Raw genomic sequence first — 26627 nt, 5'->3', positions numbered from 1 at the left:
CCTGAGACTTAAATTAGTTCGGGGAACTAAGGTTTAAAATAGTGATATAGCTTCCTGGTCACCTAAGCATAAAAAAGCCTAGTACAAAAAGAGTAGGGGGCTCCTCATTTTTAACATGTGCCGCTGACCAGATAGGCCACTGTGGTAAATGCAGAGACAGAGGAGTTATGGCTGACTGAATCTATCCTATGCCCTTGTTGAAAATCCTTTCCATGTTATTACTGAGTAAAAAAAATATATATATTTTTTTTATTAAATGTTAAGATGGTCTGTAAAGGTCTCATTCCATTACTTCTCAAACCTGAACTACTGGAAAAATGTGTCAGGCCTAACTCTGTTCAGGTTTGAGACTATAATGAAAACAGACCACCTCTAAAAAGCACCCCCATCTAAGACATGAGCTATCAGAAAAGGCGATGAGGTAGTTGAGTCAGCACAAGGGATAAAACAAGTGGAGAGCCTGTGTGCTACACAGCAATTGGTATCGGCAGCTTGGTGTCTTCAAAAATTTAATCATTGGTATCGGCAGCTTGGTGTCTTCAAAAATTTAATCATTGGCATTGGTAGAAGGACTTTCCTCACCTTTGAATTCCTAAATGAATGTCAAGGGCAGTCCTTGAGAGGTACCATAAATTTGCAAAAGGGCAAATGGATTTTTTAAAAAAGGGAATGGAAAAGAACCTACAAACTACAGGTTGTGATCTGGACCATGTTTCCTGAGACAATTCTAGGACAGAGGTTCTTAAACTTGTCTGTGTCTGCTAACCCTAACCCTAATTTTGTTTGTAACTCTAATTCTTCGGCAGTCTGGTGAAGCCTATAGACAGACCCCTTCTCAGAAGAATATTTTTAAAAGCTTAAAATAAAATACATAGGAATATAAAGGATACCAATTATATTGAAATAGTTATCAAAATGTTAAAAAAAGAGAGAAAAAACAAGTTCACTGACTCCAGCTTAAGAACTCCCATCCTGGAATATATAATTAAAGAGATAATTGGCAAACTACTATACAGAAAAGTGTTAATTACAAAGAACCACATGACCTCATCAAGGACAAGTCCTGACTAACTTCATTTCTACCACTACCACCACCACCCCCCTTTTTTTTACAACATTACTAACTAAATTAATAAGGGAAATGCTATAGATACATTTTTACCTAGATTTTAGCAAAGCTACATGTTACTCTTGAGGAGAAGATAGAGATAAATTTAACCGTTATACAATCAGATGGATTTGGAATTAGCTGGATGGCTGGGCTCAAAAATCGTCACTAATGGTTCAATGTAACTTTGTCAGGAAGTCTCCAGGAGAGTACTTAGTGGCATAAAGTCCCTGTGCTGTTTAATATTTGTACCATTGTCTAAAGGCACAAATGGTATGCTCATTAAATTTGCAGATAACGTAAGCTGAGAGGTACACAAGTCATTAAGTAGCTCTATGTGGCAAAGTCACCACTAAACGCTCCTTTTTCCATTGGTACACACACACGTACGTACGTACACACATACATCCATACATGCATACATACCGTGCACCGTAGCCAGCCCAGCCTTGACCCTGGATTGTTGCGTAAGTAACCGGGGAGAAGGGATTACGAGGTGGTCATCAGTTGACTGGCCTTGTCTCTCTCAGCGTATCCCAGGAGGCGTTTTCTCAAACCACCTCTGGCTTTGTCTTCAAGGCTCCTCAAGCCGTCCCCTGCTCCTGCTCCTTGCTTCTGGCTTCTCATGGGGACCCCTGTGGCCGAGGCCGGGCTCCTCTTGGCGCTCCAGCTAGCGCTCCTAGACCCCGCTGGCTGTAGGCAGCACCGTCCTGGCTGGCGCTTCTCCTCTTACGAAGTGGTGATTCCCCGCCAGCTAAGCAGCCGAAGAGCTCTCCGAGGATTCAGCGGCGCCCTTGCTGAAGTGCCCGGGCAGCTCGCCTACTCGCTGCGCTTTGGTGGCAAGAGGTACGTGGTCCATATGCGGGTCAAGAAGTTCCTGGTGCCCAGACACCTCCCGATCCTAGTGGACAATGAGCACGGAGCTCCCCAAGAGGAGTATCCGTACATCCCGAACGACTGTTACTATCATGGCTACTTAGAAGGTATCCCCGCGTCCATGGCGGTCTTGAACACTTGCCAAGGGGGTCTCCGAGGGACTCTACATTTGGATGACTTCACCTATGAAATCGAGCCTCTCCACAGTTCTTCCCAGTTTGAACATGTATTATCCCAGCTGGTGCCAGAAGAAGGGGAGGCCGGGCAGAGTCTTTTTCGATGCAGTTTAACCAATGAGGAAATGAATGAACAGCTTTCCAACTCAGAGCTTGGCCTTCGTCCTAGGGCGGGTCCCTTCAGCCACTGGTGGCCACATATCCGCTATTTAAAAATCGCAATTTGTGTCAGCAGTTCTAGAGTGGATACTCACAACGGGAATCTTACTATTCACATTGACCAAATGGTGACTTTGACTCATATAGTTGATTCCATTTATAAGCAGTTTCGGGTGTTTACAATCCTGGTTTTTCTGTATCTTTGGCGATATTCTGATAAAGTACCACTAATAGGTTCTTCATCTGAAATAGCAGAACATTATGGCTTATGGAAAAATTTAGTGATCTCTAACAGCTTTCCACATGATACTTCAGCCCTAGTTACTGGAAACAAGGCAGGGGAAACTGGTTATGCTACTTTTCCAAACTCAATATGCAATGGCAACTGGGCAGCAATACTATTGTGGTTTCAGGATGATAGGGTATTTTATTATTCAGTCATCTTGGCACATTATGTAGGTCACAACTTTGGCCTGCCTCATGATCAGATTTACTGTCACTGTACCCGAAGGTCACATTGTCTCATGGAAGACCATCCACTTTTTTCTGATTCTCTCAGTAATTGCAGTTACGGGCGATTTTTTGATTTAGTTAATTACTGGGATCAATGTTTAAACAGACTTCCAAACATTTATGATAATTATGCTTATGCATTTCGTCTTTGTGGTAACAAGAAAATAGACTACACGGAACAGTGTGACTGTGGCTCAATTAAAGAATGTCTTGCTGATCCATGTTGTAGCACAAGGTGTGAGCGGACCCCTGGTTCTGCATGTGCTTATGGAGCATGCTGTGATAACTGTAACTTTAGTACTACTGGGCTACTTTGCAGACGGCCGGTGAACACCTGTGATCTTCCAGAGTTCTGCAATGGAACTGGAGCCTTCTGCCCTCCGGATGTCTATGTTCAAGACGGAACACCATGCACCCCAAATGCCATTTGCTTTAGAGGGAATTGTACTGACCGACACATACAATGCAGAGAAACATTTGGTCCTGCTGGAGTTGTAAATGCTAATAAGGTCTGCTATGAACAGTTGAATATAAAAGGTGATAGATTTGGAAACTGTGGAGCTGAGCCTGAAAATAAAACTGATTCTAACGGACAGAAGGTGAAAGAAATAAAATATATTACTGTGCCTTGTCGACAATCAACTGTCATGTGTGGAAGGTTGCAATGTGAAGGTTTGAAGACAGTGCCAAAATTAGATGAGCACACTACAATTCACCAATTAGCAGTAAAGAAGGACGAAAAGGAATATTTCTGTTTTGGGACAGACTATCACTTTGGGACAGGGTGGATAGATTTTGGAATGGTGTGGGATGGGTCAAAGTGTACCAAAACCACAATGTGCTTAAATCGGATGTGTGTTCCTATAGCTCAGTTGAATTTTGACTGTACCCCTTCAAAGTGTAACTACAGAGGTGTTTGCAACAACAATAGGAATTGTCATTGTCAGTTTGGCTGGTCCCCACCATTTTGTACTCTATTGGGTTATGGTGGAAGCATAGACAGTGGACCAACTGAAAATGATGATGCTGATTATGTCCTTTTTGCAATTTTGCTTTTTATCATTATTCGCATTATTTTTTTCATAATATCATTCAGCTTGGCAGTTGTAATATACATCCGAAGAGGTAGGAGAAGTATTGCCATGGGTAGCGCTAGCTAGGGTCTTTTTTTTTCCTAAGGCAGTCAACAACTTGAAATACCCCCCCCCCAAAAAAATGAACATTCTGACAACTAGATGATTTGGTTCTGAAAGTCAAAAATAAATCGTTTTGATGCTTGGTTGTGTTCTGTGTGCTGAAATTGTGTTCTTACATCTGACCTGCTCATACCCTTTATGCTATTTTGGAAGGATGAAAGAATTCTGTGAAGGCAGTCACTTTTCCAATTTAGGTGCTTAAGCATTATCTATAGGTAAGGTGGTGGTTGAGTAAATCAATCAAGTCATTCTAGATTCTTAATTAAGGTAAGTGTCAAGATGTTAAGCCCTGATCTGCTAGGTAAGAACACTTCTCTATTGAAGCAATCAATAATAGGTTTTAGATTAAGTGAGAAAAATCTTTGATCAGTATTACATAGGAAGTATGTTCAGATTAGCTGAGGAAACTTGGCCACATCCTATGGGTTGTCCATAAAATATAAAGCCAGCGCCTGGGCAAAAGACTTCCAATGTCTGGTACCAGGGAGGAGAGAGAGCCAGAAGGAATGGCTTGGGTTAAGGAAGAAGTAGAAGGCTGAGACTGGATCCTGGGTCTCTGATCTTCCTCCCTTCCTCCCAGCTCCCAGTCGATTCCTTCTTAGAATTGAAACTGAAATACTCTCTTTTCTCCATTGTCAAACACTCAAAATCTTGAGCCAGAACTGGCTTGATATTTTACAGGCAACCCATAGGGTGTGATCAAGTTTCCTCAGGCAATCTAACTATTCAACAAGTTAATGGAGGAGTTTTACCTCCTCCCCATTCCCACTCAATCTAAAGTGGTAGTTACCATTTAATGGTTCTTCTTAGGGGTTTGAAACTATGGCCCAAGGGGTTCTTGCAAAAAAAAAATTAATGGAACCTTAAGCAGTAAATAACTGCCCAAATATGTTCAATAAATACAATTTTCCTATGTGACAACAAGCATATGCATGTTTGAAGCAGCATAGGCTTGTTCTACAGAGATTCAAAACATGCTAATGTGCACGATGATTGTGATTTGGGTATTTGTGCAGAGATTATATCAAACTTGGACCATTCTTTCTAAGCCAATGTGTTCTTGCATTTTCTTATCAAATTTCGCAATAAAGTTCTCATTGTCATTAAATTGTTTCCAAACTGTGGTAAGGTCTCAACATTTGAAGGCAAGCCAATCAATTCTCAATAGATGGACATTTAATGCACAAGCATACCTTCATTTGCATTTTGTATACTACACCAGAGTAGCCCCCTTATGCCCCTCTGTGATCTTGGAATTGCTTGTATCGCATCAGCTGTTATCATTTAATTGATATTTTACAAACATTTGCATTATTATAGCACAAATGTCCAAATGGTGGACTTTCTGATAACTGATTGCTGGGCACGTCTTACAAGCCATCTTGAAATTATAATGAAACATCAAAAAAACATTCTGCAGAAACAAACCTCATATTGTCACTCTTTGCAATAATAAGACTTTTCTGATTTAAACTTATCCTTCGCTCATATTAATATTGTTCTATCTGGCAGATTTATAAGTGAACTGGCTGGCAACACTGGTCAGTCATCTAGTAGACTTTCTGTGAGAGTGTAGCCAATATGTCAACAGTAGAACAGTAGAAAGTCATATCCGAAGAGATTTTTTCTTTACAAAGGTTTATATATAAACATTGTTAAAAACAAAAAATATATGCAATTATATTTTACATATATTTATCATTTAACACAGGCTTGTCATTAGCAGTAGAAAAATAAATATTTTACATGATAACAATAAGAAAAATAAATATTTTGCATAACTTTATTTTCATTGATTGGTTAGGTAACTAAAAATAAAAAATAAATTTCCATTTCTCAGCAAGACAACTTAAAAACACCTACCATTTTCTACTTCACATTTATGTGAGCAATCATTTTTAGTTTGTTCTTATTTTAAATCAAATAGGAAAACTGGATGAGAATCAGATTTAAGACTCAGAAGAATCAAATACTGACAATCTTTATTCAAATAAAAAAAATTCAATATTGAAGTAAAGTTTATATATGATTATTATATTACATTAAACATCATCCAAGTTGTAACTTATTTCATTAAACATGTTTCTACCCAACAAATTTTGTAAACTAAAGATATTTAATATGAAGTCTTACAAATAAAAGTAAGTATATGAGTCTTGCTGGATAACTTATTTTCATTATTAGAGAGTGTACCACATAAAATATTCATAATTATTTTATAATTGGTTTTCCAATTTTATATTTAGTTTTCATAATTATAGGTAGAATAAAATATATTTTATGATTATGATTATAATTATATAATGCACATTTTAATTTGGGGCACATTTTATCATTATAGTTATCATAAGTATCTAATGAATACATCTAAAAAAATATCATGAGTAGTATATTAAATTACCCTGGAGGCTCAAAACACATTTTTGTTGTTACTGGAAAGAATTTATGGAACAAAAGTTGGAAAACAATGGTTGAAAGCGTATGATAGATTGGTTCAATAGAAAAGGGCTCACACCTATTTAAGGTATCAGGGCTTAGCATCTTGACATTTAAGTAGATTAAATAATTTATCAACCACCCCCCCACCCTTACAGGGAGATTTGAAAATGTGCATGTATATTTGTATATAAAAAGTGTTCAGGTTCCATAGGGAAGTAGAGAGATTTCAGGGGTTCTATAAACTTGGATAGGAAAAAAATTACATCTTTGTTTTCACTAATCTCTAACTGAAATTTGACATTTCCTTCCATTATTTTGAGATATTATTCTGAAGAGATCTACAGTTAAGAACACCTATTTTAAAGGATTGTTTTGTAACAGAAAAAAAAAGATAAGCAATTTTATAAGATTTGTTCATACTTATTTAGAGGCAATAGGAGAGAGACAGCATGACAGAGTATGTCTAATACATGTATCAGACTATTATTTTGTCTTGGGTATTTGTGTATACATCATATCCTCCTACTAGATTATAAATTAATTCCATGAAAGTGGGGACCACACCCTACCTACACGTTGTATTTTTTCTCTAGTACCTGCCATTGTGCTCTGTGCACCACATGGTTTAAAAAATCTTCTTAATTGAATTGGATTTGAATGATAATGTAGAGAAATAATGACAGAACTTGGGTAAGAAATTATATATGGGAAGAAAGTGAAAAAAAGTAAAAGATAACATTGAAGTTTTGAGCTTGAGTGCCTGGTAAAGTAGAGAGTATCATTGACAAGAATAAGGAGGTAAGACCAACGGGTCAGTTTTGGGAGAAGGAATATAAATTCTGGTCAGGATATTTTGAGTTTGAGATTTGCAGGGCTATGGGTCTAGAGCTAAGGACAGATGTTGGAGCTAGAGTAAAATATGAAGTCCTTTGTTTGGCATCTAAACTCTTCACGACCTGCTCCCATCCCACCTTTCCAGTCCTCTTCTTCCTTTTTCCTTCCACATACTCACTCCTCAGCCTAGTTACACTGGCCCACTTTCTATTTATTCCTTACACATCATCCTTTTACCTTTGCAGTAGCTGTCTTCCATGCCTAGAATGCTCTCCTTTCTCACTTTTGATTCTTAAACTCCTCTGGCTTCCTTCCAGATTCAGCTCGACTTTTCACAACTCTGCCTCACTTAAATCCAATTCACAAGCAAGTCAAGACATCACCCTCCTGGTTTCATTGGTCCTCTTTGAAAACCAAAGACGAAGAACAACAGATCCTACCTTCCACAGCTTGCCTTTCCAGGCCTCCATTACTACTGATGCCTTCTCTGAAATTATCTTCCATCTGATCTCTATATCTTGTGGGTACCAAGTTAGCTTCATATTGTCTCCCTCATTAGAATGTTTCTTGAGCTAAGGGGCTGGCTTTGCTTTTCTCTGAATCTCAGATGCTTAGTATGGGGGATGATGTATTGGGAACTTGTGTAGACTGCTGGGGTTATTGAGGCTGTTGTGGCTGCAGCCAATGGAAGATCATAAAATGGCAGTCCACCCTGGAACAGTGAAGGAAGTGTTCAGTCTTAGGACAGTGGGCATTGTTAGTCTAGAGGGTGGGGATGAACATGCTGAGTCTCACCACAGGGGCAGTAATAGCATCTACACCAATACTCAGTCAGGCATAATGTGGCTCAGGTTGGCCCCAGAATAGGGAGATAACCTCCAAGCTCTAGTACAGGGAGAGAAGAGCAGGCCCTGGTACAGGGCGGGACGTAGTATCAGTGCCTGGGTCCCAACATTGTGTGCAGCCATATGGGCCTCAACAGCTGTGGACAGAGAGCTAGTCTCAGAGCCAGGAAGATTTTGGTGCAAATCTCACCTTGGAAGTATACTCCCTTTGTGACCCTGGGCAAATCACTTAACCTTTCAGTGCTCTAGGAAACTTTCTAAGACTTTAAGTTACAGAAAGGTGCCCATCTACATTCATGGAGGAAGTTTCCTCTCTCTGAGGTTTGCTATACCAATGAAATCTTAGCCTCTATTCCTAATCTGGAACTGATTAAGACCCTTCATATTGCCGCCAAGACAGTACTCAGTGGTGAATAGACAGCTACTTCCCAGGGAAGACTTGTAGGACCCAGGAGTGGAACTATTCAGAGATATTTTGCTTTCTAATGGGGGAGGACAGATGGAATTAGCCAAATAACTCTTGTGGAAAAAAGGGAGCAGTCTCTCAGCTGAGGCCTCAAAAGGCACAACGACTTGGTATCCCTCTCATCATGGGATTTCTAGGGAGGGGGAAGTCTTAATAGACCAGGGAACACTGATTGCAAGTGGAACAGGAAGAGTTTGTTTTTAAATATTTTATTCCCCCTCCCCAATTACAAGTAAAAACAATTGTTTACATTCTTTTTTTTTGAGTTCCAAATTCTCTCCATCCTTCCCTCCTCTCCTTACTCTTTGAAAAGGCAAGCAATTTAATATAGGTTATACATGTGTAGTCATGCAAAATATATTGCCATATTAGGTATGTTTAAAAAAAAACAAAAAAATGAGAAAAATTCAGTTAAAAACATATGCTTCAATTTGCATTCAGATCCATCAGTTATTTCATTGGAAATGGATAGCATCTTTCATCATAAGTCTTTTGGAATTATCTTAGATCATTGTATTGCTGAAAATAGCTAAGCCATTCACAGTTGATCATTGTACAATGTTGCTGTTACTATGTATAGTGTTCTCCTGGTTCTACTCATTTCACTTTGCATCAGGTCATTTCAGTCTTGCTAGGTTTTTCTGAGAGCATTTTGCTCATCATTTATAGCAAAATAGTGTTCCATCACAATTATATACCACAACTTGCTCAGCCATTTCCCAATTGATGGGCATCCCCTCAATTTCTAATCTTTTTGCCACCACTGAAAGAGCTACTACAAATATTTTTGTACATATTGGTACTTTTCCTTTTTGGTTTTTTTTAATCTTTCTGAGATTCAGACCTAGTATTACTAGGTCAAAGCCCTCTGGGCAGTGTTCCAAATTGTCCTACAGAATAGTTGAATCAGTTCACAACGCTACCACCAGTACATTAGTGTCTCAATTTTCCCACATCTCTTCCAACATTTATCATTTTCCTTTTCTGTCATTTAGTCAATCAAATATGTGTAGAGTGGTACCTAAGAGTCTTTTTAATTTGCATTTCTCTAATCACTAGTGATTTAGAGCATTTTATATGACTATTGATAGTTTTGATTTCTTCTGAAAACTTCCTGTTCATATCCTTTGACCATTTATCAATTGGGGAATGGCTCTTATTTTTATAAATTGACTCAGTTCTCTATATATTTGAGAAATGAGGCCTTTATCAGAGAAACTTACTACAAAAATTTTTTCACAGTTATGATTACTGTGTATTTCCCTCCATCCTACTTTTCCCATATATCCTTTTCTCTCTCTCCTTTCACCCTGTCCATTCTCAAGTGTTTTGCTTCTGACTACTGCATCCCCCAATCCAACCTCCCTTCTATCAGCCCCACCTTCTCTTATCCCCTTCTTCTTTACTTTCATGTAGAGTAAGACATATTTATATACCCAATTGAGTGTACATTGTGCATTTCTATACCAAAATGAGGGCCAATTCTGATGAGAATAAAGTTCATGCACTGCCCTCACCGACATTCCCCAACTTCTCCTTTCTCCTCTACTGTAAAAGCTCTTTTGTGCCTCTTTCATGTAAGATAATTTATCCCATTTTACCTCTCCCTTTCAGCTTTTCCCAGTGCATTCCTCTTTTCCATCCCTTAATTTTATTTTTTTAGATAATTATCCTATGGTATTCAATTCACGTATGTGCCTTCTGTCTATGTACACTCCTTCTAACTGCCCTAAAAATGAAAAAGTTCTTAAAGGTTACAAATACTGTCCTCCCATATAAGAATGTAAACTGTTTAACCTTGTTGAATCCCTTGTGATTTCTCTTTCCTGTTTACCTTTTTTTTTGCTTCTCTTGAGTCTTGTGTTTGAATATCAAATTTTCTATTTAGCGCTGGTCTTTTCATCCGCAATGCTTGAAAATCCTCTATTTCGTTGAATCTATATTTTCCCCTGAAGATGATACTCAGTTTTGCTGGGTAGGTGATTCTTGGTTGTAATACTAGTTCCTTTGCCTTCCGGAATATCATATTCCAAGCCCTCCAAACCTTTAATGTTGAAACTGCTAAATCTTGTGTTATCCTGACTCTGACTCCTTCATATTTTAATTGTTTCTTTCTGGCTGCTTGCCATTTTTTCTTCTTGACCTGGGAGCTCAGTAAGGTGGTTATAGTGTTCCTGGGAGTTTTTGTTTTGGGATTTTTTCAGGAGGTGATGGGTAGGTCTTTCAATTTCTATTTTTGCCCTTTGGTTCTAGAATATCAAGGCACTTTTCCTTGATAATTTCTTGAAATATGATGTCTAGGGTCTTTGTTTGATCATAGCTTTCAGGTGGTCCAAAAATTCTTAAATTATCTCTCCTGGATCTATTTTCCAAGTCATTTGTTTTTCCAAGGAGATATTTCATGTTTTCTTCTATTTTTTCATTCTTTGGATTTTGTTTCCTGATGTCTCATAGAGTCATGAACTACCACTTGCCAAATTCTAATTTTTAAGGAATTATTTTCTTCAGTGAGCTTGTATACCTTTTTTTCCATTTGGCCAATTCTACTTTTTAAGGCGTTATTTTCTTCAGCATTTTTTGTGCCTCCTTTACCAAGATGACTCTTTTTTCATTATTTTCTTGTATTACTCTCATTTCTTTTCCCAATTTTTCCTGTACCTGTCATATTTGATTTTTTTAAATCCTTTTGGAGTGCTTATAGCAGTTCTTTTTGGGTGTGAGACCAATTCATATTTTTCTTTGAGGCTTTGGATGTATCAGTTTTCACTTTGTTGTCTTCTGAGTTTGTGTTTTGATCTTCCCTGTTACCATAGTAAGTTTCTTCGTTCAGGAATTTTTTTAGTTTGTTTCTTGACTTTTAACTTTGTGTTGAAGTTGGGCTCTGCTCTCAGGGTGAAGAAGGCCCTGTCCTAAGTTTTAGGTTTTTTGTGCCACTGTTTCAGAGCTAATTCTGGGAGTCTGTAAGTTTTCAGTTCTTCTATGGTGGTGTAATCTAATCACTAATCACTAATCACAAATCACTAATCACAAGAGCTGGTTGTTAAATTTTCAGTGTGAGCTTTTGCACCTCAGAAATAGCCAATTGCTACAAGTCAGGGCTTGATTTATTGGTTTGTTGATTGCCTAGACTAAAAGAGTATTGAGAATGCAGATTATACTTAAAAATGTATGGAAACATTTGTCCCCCCAGAGAGCAAATTGTTAAATATTTACCAGTACACCCCTTATTGATCTAGGAAAGTTGCTTAAGCTTAACAGGAGGGCAGTAAGAAGCTCAAGAAATGAAGTCATCACCACACTGGAGGCCTGGGGACTATAGGGTATCAATGATAATAATAATTATTTATTATCATTATTATAATTATAATAATAAGCATTTCTGTAGCGCTTTAAGTTTTGTGATTAGAAGCTTACACAACCCGCTTACGTGGACCCTCATCACTGAGGTGAAGCCACGTGTAAGTTGGTAGAGAATCTAAAAGGACACCTACACAGTACATTGGTAATGAACCTTCCTTCTCAGCTCCTTGGCTCCCAAGTTTATTTTATAATGTCTGGGTTGTTGTGGGTTTTCTTTTTAAATTCACTTGAGGTTATTATTTTCTAGGCTTAATATCTCACCTGCTTTTCAGTGTGAGTTGGCTTGTGAGTACCTCCATAAATTGCAGCCAATAGATTTCTTGGGATCCAGAGGTAAATCACAACCTCTGCAACCCTCCCCCCATACCCCCATTCCTTGTGCTGAAATCTTTGTTCCTCTGTGTCTCTATTTCTTGCTCTCTACCTAAATCCACACATTTCCCCAAAAGTCTATTCATTATAGCAATCATACAAACAGGATTAACAGCCACCATGTTTTCTTTGTAGAAAGCCAGCTGGTGCAATGGATAGAGCACTAGGCCTGGAGTCAGGAAAACCTGATTTCAAATCCAACCTCAAACATGTACTAGTTGTGTGACCCTGGGCAAGTCACTTAACCCTGTTTGCCTCAGTTTCCTCATCTGTAAAATGAGCTGGAGAAGGGAATGGCAAAAAAAAACCCAATAAAAATCAAACTACCTTTCTTCAACTCTCCTCTATGTATTTTTCTAATTTTATTAATTTCTCAATTACATGTAAAAATTTTTAACATTAGCTTCTTAAAATTTTGAATTTTTTCTCTCTGCCTTTTCTCCCCTCCTCTCTCCCTGACAAAGCAAGCAATTTGATTCAATCATGTAAAAATCATTTCCATATTATCCATGTTGCAAAAGAGACACAGACCAAAAATTTTAAAAAATAATAAAAATAATAAAGTTTTAAAAAGTGTGCTTCATTCTGCATTCAGACTTCATCAGTTCTTTCTCTAGAAAGGGATAGCATTGTTTCATCATAAGTGTTTTAGAATTGTATTGGATCATTGTATTGTTGAGAATAGCTAAGTCATTCACAGTCGGTCATTGTACAATATTGCTGTTACTGTGTACAACATTCTCCTGGTTCTTCACCTTGTATCAGTCTGTGTAAGGGTTCCCAGGTTTTTCTGAAAGCATCCTAATGTCATTTCTTATAACACAGTAGTATTCTATCATAATCATGTGCCACAACTTTGCAGCCATTTCCCAACTGATGGACTTCCTTTCGATGTCTTTACCACCACAAAAAGAGCTGTATTTTTGTACATATGCGTCCTTTTTTTTTCTTTGATATCTTTGGGATACAAACCTAGTAGTGATATTCCTGGGTCAAAGGGTATGCACAGTTTTATAGATCTTTAAGCATAGTTCCAAATTGGTCTACAGAATACTTGGATTAGTTCACAATTCTAGCACCAGTGCATTAGTGTCCCAATTTTTCCACACCCCCTCCAACATTTGTCATTTTCCTTTGCTGTCATATTAGCCAATCTGATACCCATGAGGTGGTACCTCAGAGTTGGTTTAATTTGCATTTCTCTAATCAATAGTGATTTAGAACATTTTTATATGACTATAGATAGCTTTGATTTTTTCTTCTGAAAACTTCATGTTCATATCCTTTTACTATTTATCAATTGGGGAATGACTCACAGTCATAAATTTGACTCCCTTCTCTAAATATTTGAGAAATGAGGCTTTATCAAAACCATGCTGTAAAGTTTTTCCCAGGCAGGCAGAGCCATGATAGTGGATTAAAAATAAGGACTTACTCTCAAATTCCCCTCCAAAAAACCTTAAAGTATCACCTAAAATAAATTCTAGAGTGGCACCAACAAAAGGTTGAAGAGAAATAATTTTCCAGCCTAAGACAACTTAAGAGGGTCAGCAGAAAAGTTCTATCTCACCAGGGTGGGAGTAGAGTACAGTATAGCAGAGGTATCACCCAGGCAAGCCAGCAGCAGACTTTGGGGGCTTCCAGTGCTCTCATCCTACAGATGTTAAGGGGGTCAGACAATTGGTCAGAAGGGGATTACATGGGATGCTTTCCTGGCACTGGGTACAGGACCTCCATTGCATTGCCCACATGCAGATACAGGGCACAGTGCCAGAGTGAAGAAAAACACTAGTGCACTATAGCTTGTAGCTGCAGGGGAAGAGGAAACTTGGTCATACTTCTAGGACATAAAAGAGTGCTTGTGGTCACTCAAAGACCAGAACACAGGCCAGGAAAGCAGTGACCGCATCTCTCCTTAGAACATACCAACTTGGAAGAAATGAAAACTTACAGACCCCCAGAACTAGCTCTGAGAACAGCTGCATAAAAAACCCTAAAACTTGGGATAGGGCCCCCACCAACCTAGGAGTAGAGCCCAACTTCAACATAAAGTTAAAAGTCAAGAAATAGGTTAAAAAATGAGCTAACAATGAAAAAAATCTGACCATAGAAAGTTACCATGGTGACAGGAGAGATAAAAACACAAACTTAGAAGACAACAGAGTCAAAACAGCTATATATGCAAAGCCTCAACAACAACAACAACAACAAAAATAGGAATTGGTCTCAGGCCCAAAAAGAATTCCTGGAAGCACTCCAAAGGATTTTAAAAATCATATAAGAGAGGTAGAAAAAAAAAGTTGGGAAAAGAAATTAGAGTGATAGCAGAAAATAATGAAAAAGGAGCCAATGTCTTGGTTAAAAAAAAGGCACAAAAAAAATACTGAAGAAATTAACACCTTAAAAAACGGAATATACCAAATGGCAAAAGAGACACAAAAATCCAATGAAGAGAAATACTCCTTAAAAAAACAGAATTGGCCAAATGGAAAAAAATTAACTGAAGAAAAGCATTCCTTAAAAAGTAGAATTGGAGGTGGCACAGTGGATAGAGCTCCAGCCTTAGGAGTTAAGAGGACCCAAGTTGAAATCTGGCCTTAGACACTTGACACTTACTAGCTGTGTTACCCTGGGCAAGTCACTTAATCCCAATTGCCTAAAAATAAAAAATAAAAATAAAAAAATAAAAGAAAATAATTCCTTAAAAATTAGAATTAAAAATTTGGCAAGTGAAAGCACATGATTCCATGAGACATCAAGAAACAATCAAACAAAATCCAAAGAATGAAAAAACAGAAGACAATGTGAAATTTCTCCTTGGAAAATCAACTGACCTGGAAAACAGATCCAGAAGAGATAATTTAAGAATTGTTCAACTACCTGAAAACCACGATCAAACAAGGACTCTCCACATCATATTTCAAGAAATTATCAAGGAAAAGTGCCCTGATATTCTAGAACCAGAGGGTAAAATAGAAATAGAAAGAATCTACCCATTACCTCCTGAAAAAGATCCCAAAATGAAAACTCCCCAGGGACATTATAGTCAAATTTCAGAGCTCCCAGATAAGGAGAAAATATTGCAAGCATCTAGAAAGACACAACTCAAATATTGTGGAGCCACAGTCAGGATAGTACAAGAGTTAGTAGCTTCTACATTAAAGGATCAAAGGGCTTGGAATGTGATATTCCAGAGTGCAAAGGATCTAGAATTACAATCAAGAATAACCTACCTAGCAAAACTGAGTATAATCCTTCAGGGAAATAAAATAGACATTTAATGAAAAAGAGGATTTTCCAGCATTCCTGATGTAAAAACCAGAGCTGAATAGAAAATTTGACTTTCAAATACAAAACCTAAAAGAAGAACAAAAAGGTAAACAGGAAAGAGACATCAGAAAGGATTCAATAAGGTTAAACTGTTTACATTTATACATGGGAAGATGATACTTTTAACTCCTAAGAACTTCATTATTAGGGCAGTTAAAAGGAGTGTATTTACATAGACAGAGGGCACAAGTATAAGTTGACTAAAGAAAGAGGGATGCACTGGGAGAAGAGGGGAGGGAGAGGTAAAATGGGGTGTCACATAAAAGAGGTTGGAAAGGAAGAGATTTTACTGTGGAGGGGGAGATGGTGAGGTGGCAAGCAACATCTGAACTTTACTCTCATCAGAAATGACTCAAAAAGGGAATAACATACACACTCAGTTGGGTATAAAAATCTCTCTTACCCTACATGAAAGTAGAGGGGAAGGGCATAAGAGGACATGGGGCTGATTGAAGGGAGGGTGGATTGGGGGAGGCAGTGGTCAGAAGCAAAACATTTTTGGCTAGAGACAGAATGAAAGGAGAGAGGGAGAAGGCTAAATGGAGGGGGAAAAATGGATGGAGGGAAATACATACATTAACTGTGAATGTGAATGGGATAAACTCACCCATTAAACAGAAATGGATACCAGAATGGACTGAAAACCAGAATCCTACAATATGTTGTTTACAAGAAAAACACTTGAAACAAAGAGACACACCCAGAGTAAAGGCAAGGGGCTAAAACATAATCCATTATGCTTCAGCTTTTAAAAGAAAAAAAGGGAGAAAGAAAAAAGCAGGGGTAGTAATCATGATCTCAGAAAAAGCAAAAGCAAAAATGGATCTAATTAAAAGATGTAAGCAGGAAAACTAGATTTTGCTAAAAGGTACCATAGACAATGAAGTAATATCAATACTAAACATATATGCATCAAGTGGCACAGCATTCAAATTCTTAAAAGCAAAGTTAAATGAGTTACAGGAAGAAGTAGATATTGGAGATAAAGCTAACCAAAAAATAAACAAGAAAGAAATTAAGGAGATGAACAATTTTTTAGAAAAATTAGACATGATAGATGGAGAAAATTGAGTGGGAATAGAAAGAAATATACCTTTTTCTCAGTGGTACATGTCACCTACACAAAAATTGACCCTATGTTGGGATATAAAAACCTCACACCCAAATGCAGGAAAGCATTAATATTAAATGCATCCTTTTCAGATCATAATGCAATAAAAATTACATTGAATAAAGAGCCATGAAAACATGGATTAAAAGTGAATTGGAAGCTAAATAATCCAAATCTAAAGAATGAGTGGATCAAAGAATGAACCATAAAAATAATCAATAATTTCATCAAAGAGAATGCCAACATATCAAAATTTATGAGATGCAGTCAAAGAAGTACTTAGGGGGAAATTTCTATCTCTGATTGCTTAAATTAATAAAATAGAGAAAAAGCAGATCAACAAATTGGGCATGCAACTAAAAAATCTAGAAAAAGAACACATCAAAAATCCCCAATTAAATATCAAATTGAAAATCCTGAAAATGAAAGGATAGGTTAATATAATAGAAAGTATAAGAAAACCATTAAACTAATAAATAAAACTAGGAGTTGTTTTTATGAAAAACCAATAAAATAGATAAACCATTGGTTAATTTGACTTAAAAAAAAAAGAAAGGAGAAAACCAAATGACCAGCATCAAAAACGAAAAAGGTGAATTTACTACCAATGAAGAAGAAATTAAAGCAATTATTAGGAACTATTTTGCCCAATTCTATACCAATAAATCTAACAATTTAAGTGAAATGGGTATGTAAAAATATAAATTGCCCAAATTAACAGAAGAATAAAGAGAATACTTAAATAACTCTATCTTAGAAAAAGAAATTGAACAAGCCATAAATGACTACCTTAACAAAAAATCCCCAGGACCAGATGGATTCACAAGTGAATTCTACCAAACATTTAAAGAATAATTAATTCCAATACTACATAAACCATTTGAAAAATAGGCAAAGAAGGGGTCCTACCATATTCCTTTTACAACTTAAATATGGTCCTGATCCCTAAAGCAGGAAGAGCAAAAACAGAGAAAGAAAACTATAGACCAATTTCCCTAATGATACTGATGCAAAAATTTTTTAAACTGAAATACTAGCAAAGAGATTACAGCAATATATGACCAGGATTATACACTGTGACCAGGTAGGATTTATATCAGGAACGCAGGGCTCATTCAATATTAAGAAAACTATCAGCATAATTGACCATGTCAATAAAACCAACAGAAAACATATGACTATCTTAACAGATGCAGAAAAAGCTCTCAATATAATACAATACTCATTCCCATTAAAACATCAGAAAGCATAGGGAAAAAAATGGAGCTTTCTTTAAAACTGTAAGTAGTATCTATCTAAAACCATCAGCAAGCATTATCTGTAATCAGAATAAGCCAGAAGCCTTCTCAATAAGATCAAGGGTGAATTAAGGATATTCATTATCACCACTATTATTCAATATTATGCTAGAAATGCTAGCTACAGTAATAAGAGAAAAAAATGTTCTAAATCACCAATGATTAGAGAAATGCAAATTAAAATAATTCTTAGGTACCACCTCACACTCAGATTGGCTAACACAACAGGAAAGAAAAATGACAAATGTTGGAGAAGATTGGATTACTAATGGATTGGTTGACAGAGTTGTGAACTGATCCAACCATTCTGGAGAGCAACTTGGATCTATGCCCAAAGGGCTATCAAACTATGCATACCTTTTGACCCAGCAATACTACTATTAGGCCCACATCCCAAAGAGATTTAAAGAGAAAAAAGGAAAATGACCTATATGTAAAAAAAAAATACTTTATAGCTGCTTTTTTGTGGTGGCAAGGAATTGGACATTTAGAGGATGCCCACCAAATGGGGAATGGCATATGATTGGAATGGAATACTATTGTGCTATAGGAAATGATGAGCAGGATGCTCTCAGAAAAACCTGGAAAGATTTACATGAACTGATATAAGTTGAAGTGAGCAGAACCAGGAGAACACTGTACACAGTAACAGCAATATTGTACAATGACCAACTGTGAGTGACTTAGCTATTCTCAGAAATACAATGACTCAAGATAATTCCAAAGGACTCATGATGAAAAATGCTGTCCACCTCCCTTTTAAATTTTATTTTTCTTGTTGTTGTTGTTGTTGTTGTTTTGGTCTGTATTCTTTTTTGAAACATGCCAAATATGAAAATACGCTTTGCATGACTGTGTATGTATAATCTGTATCAAATTGTTTACCTTCTCCAGGAAGGGAGAAATGGAAGTAATTTGGAACTCAATTTTTAAAAAAAGAATGTTAAAAAAATTTTTTATATCTAATTGGAAAAAATAAAATACAAAAATTTTCACATTTAAAAAAGAAACTTTGGCATTCAAGGGACTCACAAATTAGCTGACTGATAGAAAGCTAACCCACACAAAGTAACTGAGAGACTGGACAATTTGTCTGTTTAAAAATAGCCCCAGAATGGCTGAACAAGTTATAGTATATGAATGTAATGGAATACTATTGTGCAATAAGAAATGATGAGCAGGCAGACTTCAGAAAAACCTGGAAAGACTTGTGCAAATTGATGCTGAGTGAAAAGAGCAGAACCAGGAAAACATTGTACACAGTATCAGCAACATTGTGTGATGATCAACTATGAATGACTCAGCTCTTCTCAGCAACACAATGATTCAAGACAAGTACAAAGGACTCATGAAGGAAAATGCTAACCACATTCAGATAAAGAACTGATGGACTCTGAATGCAGATCAGAGCATAATTTTTCACTTTATTTTTCTCATTTTTTTTCTTCTTTTGATATGTTTCTTCTTTTACAGCTGTGACTGATACGGAAATATGTTTTACATAATTGCATATATATAACCTATATCAAATTGCCTACCATTTTAGGAATAGGGGAGGGGAGATGGGAGGGAGAAAATTTGGAACTCAAAATCTTGTAAAAATGAATACAAGAATGGAGGAGACTCTATCAAGAGTATTCACCTCAACCACTAAAGGAGATTTAGTTGCACTTTATAATGAGCAGATGGAGAGAACTGATGGACATTCACCCAGGAAAAAGTTAAGAAAAAAAAACTGTTCACCATCTGTAAGACTTTCTGACCCAGATATGGGCACTGAAAGTAATACATGCAGTGAAGGAAACTGTGTATTATTAGAAGGCAGGAGAATTGAAGCCAGAGGCAACTTCTTTCCTGCTTAAAACTTCTGCCAAGACTCATGGGTACAGATTCAACCCACAAAGCTCGAAAATATTGATAGCCAGCCGGCATGGTTTTCGGCCCAGGTGCAGACACACAAAGTTATAATTATCCTGATGGTCAGGCCATAGCATTACCTTGGGTATAGGAACTGAAAGATCAGTCAGTGACGAGAGAACTAGCCTATTAGATCAGTCACTGGGGCAGCTAGGTGGCCCAGTGGATAGAGCACTGGCCCTGGAGTCAGGAGGCCCTGAGTTCAAATCCGGCCTCAGACACATAACACTTACTAGCTGTGTGACTCTGGGCAAGTCACTTAACCCCAATTGCCTCACATAAAAAAGAACAAAAACAAAAACAAAAGACCAGTTACTAGGCTGAGTTGGGATATTACAAGTAAACCTGAAAATATAGTTACAAATGTCCAGGCAATAATGCTAGAGATTGCCCATGTGAAATGTGGCTTACATGTAACTGCATATATTTACTGCTGTACATGTGAATTACATGTTTGAGTATGCTCATTTTTATTTTTCTCTTATGTTCATTTGACTGCTTTGTGTTATGTTCGTGCTATAGCAATGTCTGTTAATTGTTGTACATACATACTGGCTTATAGTTAAGTTGTACTTTGTAGGCCCACTGATATGGGTATTATTGCAGCTAGTTGGCTTTGCTTTTTTTTAGCCATGCTTATTGCTTTTAATTGATTGTTTAATTAATTGATCCATATATTATGGATATAAATGTACTTTCGAAATGTGCAGATGTTATGTCCTATGTGTGATTAGGGATGGTGTTGCTGGAGCATCCTCTCAAGCAATGCTCTGTCAAGTGCCATGTCTACTGCATAAACTGTTAATGTGCATTTGTTTTATTTTAGTTTCAGTAGTACTGAGGGTTGGCTACCAGAGAAGCCAGGAAAAGCACCCTTATTATTTTACTGCACTGATGTTTGTGCTTATACCGTATACTTACAGGTGTTGGACCTGCCCCAGCTGATCTTTGAAAAGGATTACAAAGAGTTTCAGCCCAGGAGAGGAATATAACCCCTGTCCCAAAGCCCATTGTTATGGGACTCTCTCTCCTCATTGGAGATGAATGCCCTGCCCTGAGTAAGGGGTATGGAGGAGTTGGTGAGAGTGCAGGAGCTCCAGCCTTCTTCATTTTTTCTTCTTTATATTATTCTTCAAGCTACAAGTCACTTCAGGAACTTCTGGCTTCCAGCTTTGAGAGGGAATTTAGCAGAGGCCAATCTCACTTCAAGTTGCTGAAGGGAAAAAAAAGCTATGGAAAAACTTGAGAGGAGGTGGCAATCTCAATTGTGTCCCTTTCCCCAGCTTGCTACTCTAGAGACTATGGGAAGTTTCCCCTCAGGTGAGATTCATTTCTCTCTCTGTCTCTGTCTGTCTTTGTCTCTCTGTCTCTGTCTCTGTCTCTCTGTCTCATTATCTCACTTCCAATGGGAAACATCCTTCACTCTGATATGTATTCTCTTATGTATACCTTCACTGATTTCTGTTCTGCCATTATTTGGATACGTGGGTTTCTTGACTATTCACTACGTGTATTCATTGTGGAACTGGTATTTTGATGGGAAAGGGGTCAAACTTTGAATATAAAGCTTGGATGTCTTCCTTTCCTCCCAATAATAATGACCCAAAAGTCAGAAGTTAAATTGAACCCTTTCATATACCTACACAAACAGTACTTAAGGGAATAGACATATAATTCTAATCCAGTACCCTCTTTTTCTAAGGAGAGCAGAGTGGCCTCTGGCCTCAACTTCCTACCTTCCTGACAGGGATTAAAGTCTCCCTTGGAAAGGTCAGAGAAGAGACTAGAGATGTCTGTCCTGCCTCCCTTCACGTCACACCTGACACAGCCCTTGCAACTCATGAGGCCTTGTCATATGCAGGCTTGTCCACCCTTAGAGTCATCTTTACACTTAAAACCTCTTACCTCCAGAATTAAATATAAACTACTATTTAGCATTTAAAGCTCTTCATAAGCTGGTTCTTTTCTACCTTTACAATCTTACCCTTTACTCCTCAATCCAAGCACTTTTATGATCCGGCTACTCTGGAATACTTGCAGTTCCTTGAAAACAATGCTCCATCTCCTTTCTCTGTGACTTCCCACCAGCTGTCCTCTATGCCTGGGATTCTCTGCCCCCCTCACCTCCCTCTTTGTTTTCTTAGCTTTCTTCAAGATTCAGTTCAGATTCCACCTTCTGTATGAGGCCTTTCTCAGCCCCCTTAGCTGCTTAGCTGCTAGGCGCAGGGGTGGGGAATCCACAGCCTTGAGGCCACACGTGAATGGATTTAGTCAAAGGGCCACACTTGAGGACCTAGAAGGCCACATGTGGCCTCGAGGCTGCACGTTCCCCACCCATTAGAGACTTCACTTTCTAGATCACCTTAAATCTATCTACTCTGTGTATTATCTTGCATGTACCTAATTATTTATTTACTCTCTCCCCCATTAGAATGAGCAGATTTGCTTCTGGATGGCTGGAACTGGGGTTTTTTGCTTTTCTTTGTAACCTCAGCTCTTAGCACATTAATAAATAACTGTTGCCTTAGAATTTAAGTAAAATCTCCTCATTCCAAAGATTTTGGGTCTCCACACTAATCAGCACGTGTCAGAGGCTCCCAACCTTTCTCTGCCCTTCTGGTGCCCGGACAGTGGCCAGGTCCTACCGGTCAGACTCCTTTTCAGACAGTCGATTAGGATTTATTACATATCTACTATGAGCCAGGCACCGTGCTTCTATTTATTCTTACAACGTCTCTTAGGGTACGCATGCTTGAACCCACCTATCATTTCTATAAGGATCAGGAAATGCTTGACTGATGTTGGTAAGTCATATCTGACTCAAAGTCCATGGGGTTTTCTTGGCAAAGATGCTGGAGTGGTTTGCCATTTCCTTCTCCATTGTGTCCTCATTTTATAGATGACAAAATGAGACAAACAGGGGTTAAGTGACTTACCTGGGGTCACACAGCTAGTAAGTGTCTGACGCTGGATTTGAACTCAGATCTTCCTGACTCCAGGCCTAGTACTCTATCCACTGCACCACCTGTTAGTTTTCCTAATATTTAACCAGCCCCTACATTCTTGGTGTAAATCCCACCTGGTCATAGTGTATGATTCTTATAATAGATTGCTGTAATCTTTTAGCTAGTATTTTATTTAAAAATCTTGCATCAATACTCTTCAGGGAAATTGGTCTATATATTTTTTCTCTGTTTTTGTTCTTCCTGGTTTAGGTATCAGTACTATATTTGTGTCATAAAAGGAATTTGGTAGTTCTCCTTCTTTGCCTACTTTTCCAAATAGTTTATATAGTATTGGGATTAATTGTTCTTTAAATGTTTGGTAGAATTCACTTGTGAATACATCTGGTCCTGGGGATATTTTCTTAGGAAGTTCATTGATGGTTTGTTCAATTTCTTTTTCTAAGATTGGGTTAAGTATTTTATTTCTTCTTCTGTTAATCTGGGTAATTTATATTTTTGTAGATATTCATCTATTTTGTTTAGATTGTCAAATTTATTGGAATATAATTGGGTAAAAGAGTTCTTAACAATTATCTTAATTTCCTCTTCTTTGGTGGTGAATTCATCCCTTTTGTTTTTGATACTAGTAATTTGGTTTTCTTCTTTTTTTTAATCAAATTTACCAATGGTTCATTCATTTTTTTTCATAAAACCAGCTCCTAGTTTTATTTGTTAGTTCAATGGTTTTCTTACTTTCAATTTTAATAATCTCTCCTTTCATTTTCAGTATTTCCAATTTGGTGTTTAATTGAGGATTTTAATTAGTTATTTTTCTAATTTTTTAAATTGTATTCCCAATTCATTGATTTGCTTTTTTTCTATTTTATTGATGTAAGCAATTAGGGATATAAATTTTCCCCAAAGTATTGCTTTGCTGCATCCCATAAATTTTGGAATGTTGCTTAATTGTTGTCATTTTTTAATGAAATTATTGTTTCTATGATTTGTTCTTTGACCTACTTTTTTAGGATTATATTAATTTCCAGTTAATTTTTAATCTCTCTTTCCATTGCCCATTATTGGATATAATTTTTATTGCATTATGATCTGAAAAGGATGCATTTACTATTTCTACTTTTCTGCATTTGGTTGTGAGGTTTTCATGTCTTAATACATGGTCAATTTTTGTTTTGGTGCCATGTACTGCTGAGAAAAAGATATGTTCCTTTCTATTCCCATTCAATTTTCTCCAGAGATCTATCATATCTAACTTTTCTAGAATCTTATTCACCTCCTTAACTTCTTTCTTTGTTTTGTTTTGTTTTTTGCTTTTAGGCAATTGGGGTTAAGTGACTTGCCCAGGGTCATACAGCTAGTAAGTGTCAAGTGTTTGGTCTGAGGTCGGATTTGAACTCAGATACTCCTGACTTCAGGGTTGGTGCTCTATCCACTGCACTATCTAGCTTCTCCCTTAACTTCTTTCTTATTTATTTTTTGGTTAGATGTATCTAGCTCTCAGAGGGGAAAGTTGAAGGCCCCCACTAGTCTAGTTTTATTGAATATTTCCTGTTATAATTTATCCAACTTCTTCAAATATTAGGTGCTATACCATTTGGTGCATATGTGTATCATATTGATATGACTTCATTGTCTATGGTACCTTTCATCAAGATATAGTTTCCTTCTTTATCCCTTTTAGTTAGATCATTTTTGTTTTTGCTTTGTCTGAGATCATGATTGCCACCCCTGCTTTCTTTGCTTTAGCTGAAGCAGAATAGATTCTGCTCCAGTGCCTTACCTTTACCCTAGGTGTATCTCTCTGCTTCAGATGTATTTCTTAGAAACAACATGCTCAGGATTCTGGTTTTTAATTCATTCTGCTACCCACTTCCATTTAATGGGTGAGTTCATCCCATTCACACTGACATTTATAATAACTGTGTATTTCCCTCCATGCTATTTTTCCCTGGTTTATTCCCCTCTCTCTCTTACCCCCACCCTTTCCCTCCTCACAAGTGTTTTACTTCTGATCACTGCCTTCTCCAATCTACCCTCCTTTTTATCAGTCTCCTCTCCCCCTTCTATGATCCCTGTCCCTTTTTACTTCCTTACAGGGTAAGATAGAATTCTATATCCAACTCAGTGTGTGCACTATTCCCTCTTTAAGACAATTTTGATGAGAGTAAGGTTTAAGCTTTGCCCACCACTAGCTCTTTCATGCCTCTTTTGTGTGAGATAGTTTACCCCACTCAATCTCTCCTCTCCTTCTTCCACTGCAATTTTCTTTCTCATTCCTTTATTTTATTTTTTGGGGGGCTATCATCCCATCAAAGTCACCTTATATCCACATGCTTTGTCTATATATTCTCCTTCTAATTGCTCTAATAGTAATAAAGTTCTTAAGAGTTCTTGCCATACAAAAACATAAACAGTTTAACCTCATTGAATTTCTTATATCTTCTCTTGTTTCTTTTTTACTTTTTTATGTTTCTCTTGAGTCTTGTATTTGGAGGTCAGAATTTTTTATTTGACTTTGGTCTTTTAATTAGAAATCTTTGAAAGCTTTCTATTTTGTTACATGTCCAATATTCAGTTTTGCTGGGTAGGTGATTCTTGGTTGTAATCTTAACTCCTTGGCCTTTTGGTATATCATATTCCAAGCCCTCCAGTTCTTTAACGTGGAAGCTGTCAAATCCTGTGTAATCTCGACTGTGGCTCCATGATATTTGAATGGTTTCTTTTTGGCTGCTTGTAGTCCTTTCTACTTGATCTGTGAACTCTGGAATTTGTCTATGATGTTCCTGGGAGTTTTCATTTTGGGATCTCTTTCAGATGGTAATTGATGGATTTTTCCAATGTCTATTTTGCCCTCTGGTCCTAAAATATGATGGCAGTTTTCTTTGATAATTTCTTTTTTTTTTTTAACATATACTTTGTTGTTGTTGTTGTTTGTTTGTTTGTTTTTATTTAAAATAATTTATTTTGAATTATCAACAATCACTTCCATAAGCTTTTGAATTTTAATTTTTTCTCCCCCTCCTTTCCCACCTCCCTCCCCAAGATGGTGTACAATCTGATATAGGCTATACATATACATTCCTATTAAACATATTTTCACATTGGTGATGTTGTAAGTAAGAATTAGAACTAATAGGAGGAACCACCAGAAAGAGGAAACAAAACACAATAGAAGAAAAAAATAGCAAATAGTATGCCTCGATCTGCATTCAAACTCCATAGTTCTTTCTTTGCATGTGGATAGCATTTTCCATCATGAGGCTTGTGGAGATGTCTTTAGATCCTGGTATTGCTAAGAAGGGTCAAGTCTATCAATATTAGTCATTTCACAATGTGGCTGTTGCTGTGTACAACATTCTCCTGGTCCTGCTCACTTCACTCATACTAGTTTCAGACCATACAAGTCTTTCCGGGTTTTTCTAAAGTTAGCCTGCTTATCATTTCTTATAGCACAATATTATTCCATTACATTCATATACCACAACTTGTTCAGCCATTCCTCAATTGATGGGCATCCTCTCAATTTCCAATTCTTTGCCATTACAAAAAGAGTTGCTATAAATATTTTTGTGCTTGCAGGTCCTTTTCCCATTTGTATGATATCTTTGATAATTTCTTGAAAGATGTTGTCCAGACTTTTTTTATCATAACTTTCAGGTAACTT

General features: G+C 37.2%; 1 protein-coding gene across 1 annotated transcript in view; it reads left to right on the top strand.

Annotated features, from left to right (window-relative positions):
• Nucleotides 1–1733: 1733 nt before the first annotated feature.
• Nucleotides 1734–26627, top strand: part of LOC114030095 (disintegrin and metalloproteinase domain-containing protein 20-like) — a 33716-nt gene continuing 8822 nt past the window's right edge. The window contains exon 1 of the mRNA XM_027844778.1: nucleotides 1734–3978. Coding sequence (XP_027700579.1) covers nucleotides 1734–3978 — 2245 coding nt within the window. The remainder of the gene's footprint in view (nucleotides 3979–26627) is intronic.

The sequence above is a fragment of the Vombatus ursinus genome, unplaced genomic scaffold (genome assembly GCF_900497805.2).
Source record: "Vombatus ursinus unplaced genomic scaffold, bare-nosed wombat genome assembly UNPS02014945.1, whole genome shotgun sequence".
In the NCBI taxonomy this organism is placed as follows: Eukaryota; Metazoa; Chordata; class Mammalia; order Diprotodontia; family Vombatidae; genus Vombatus; species Vombatus ursinus.
The sequence above is the reverse complement of the archived record's forward strand: the minus strand, read 5'-3'. Positions and strand labels throughout refer to the sequence as shown.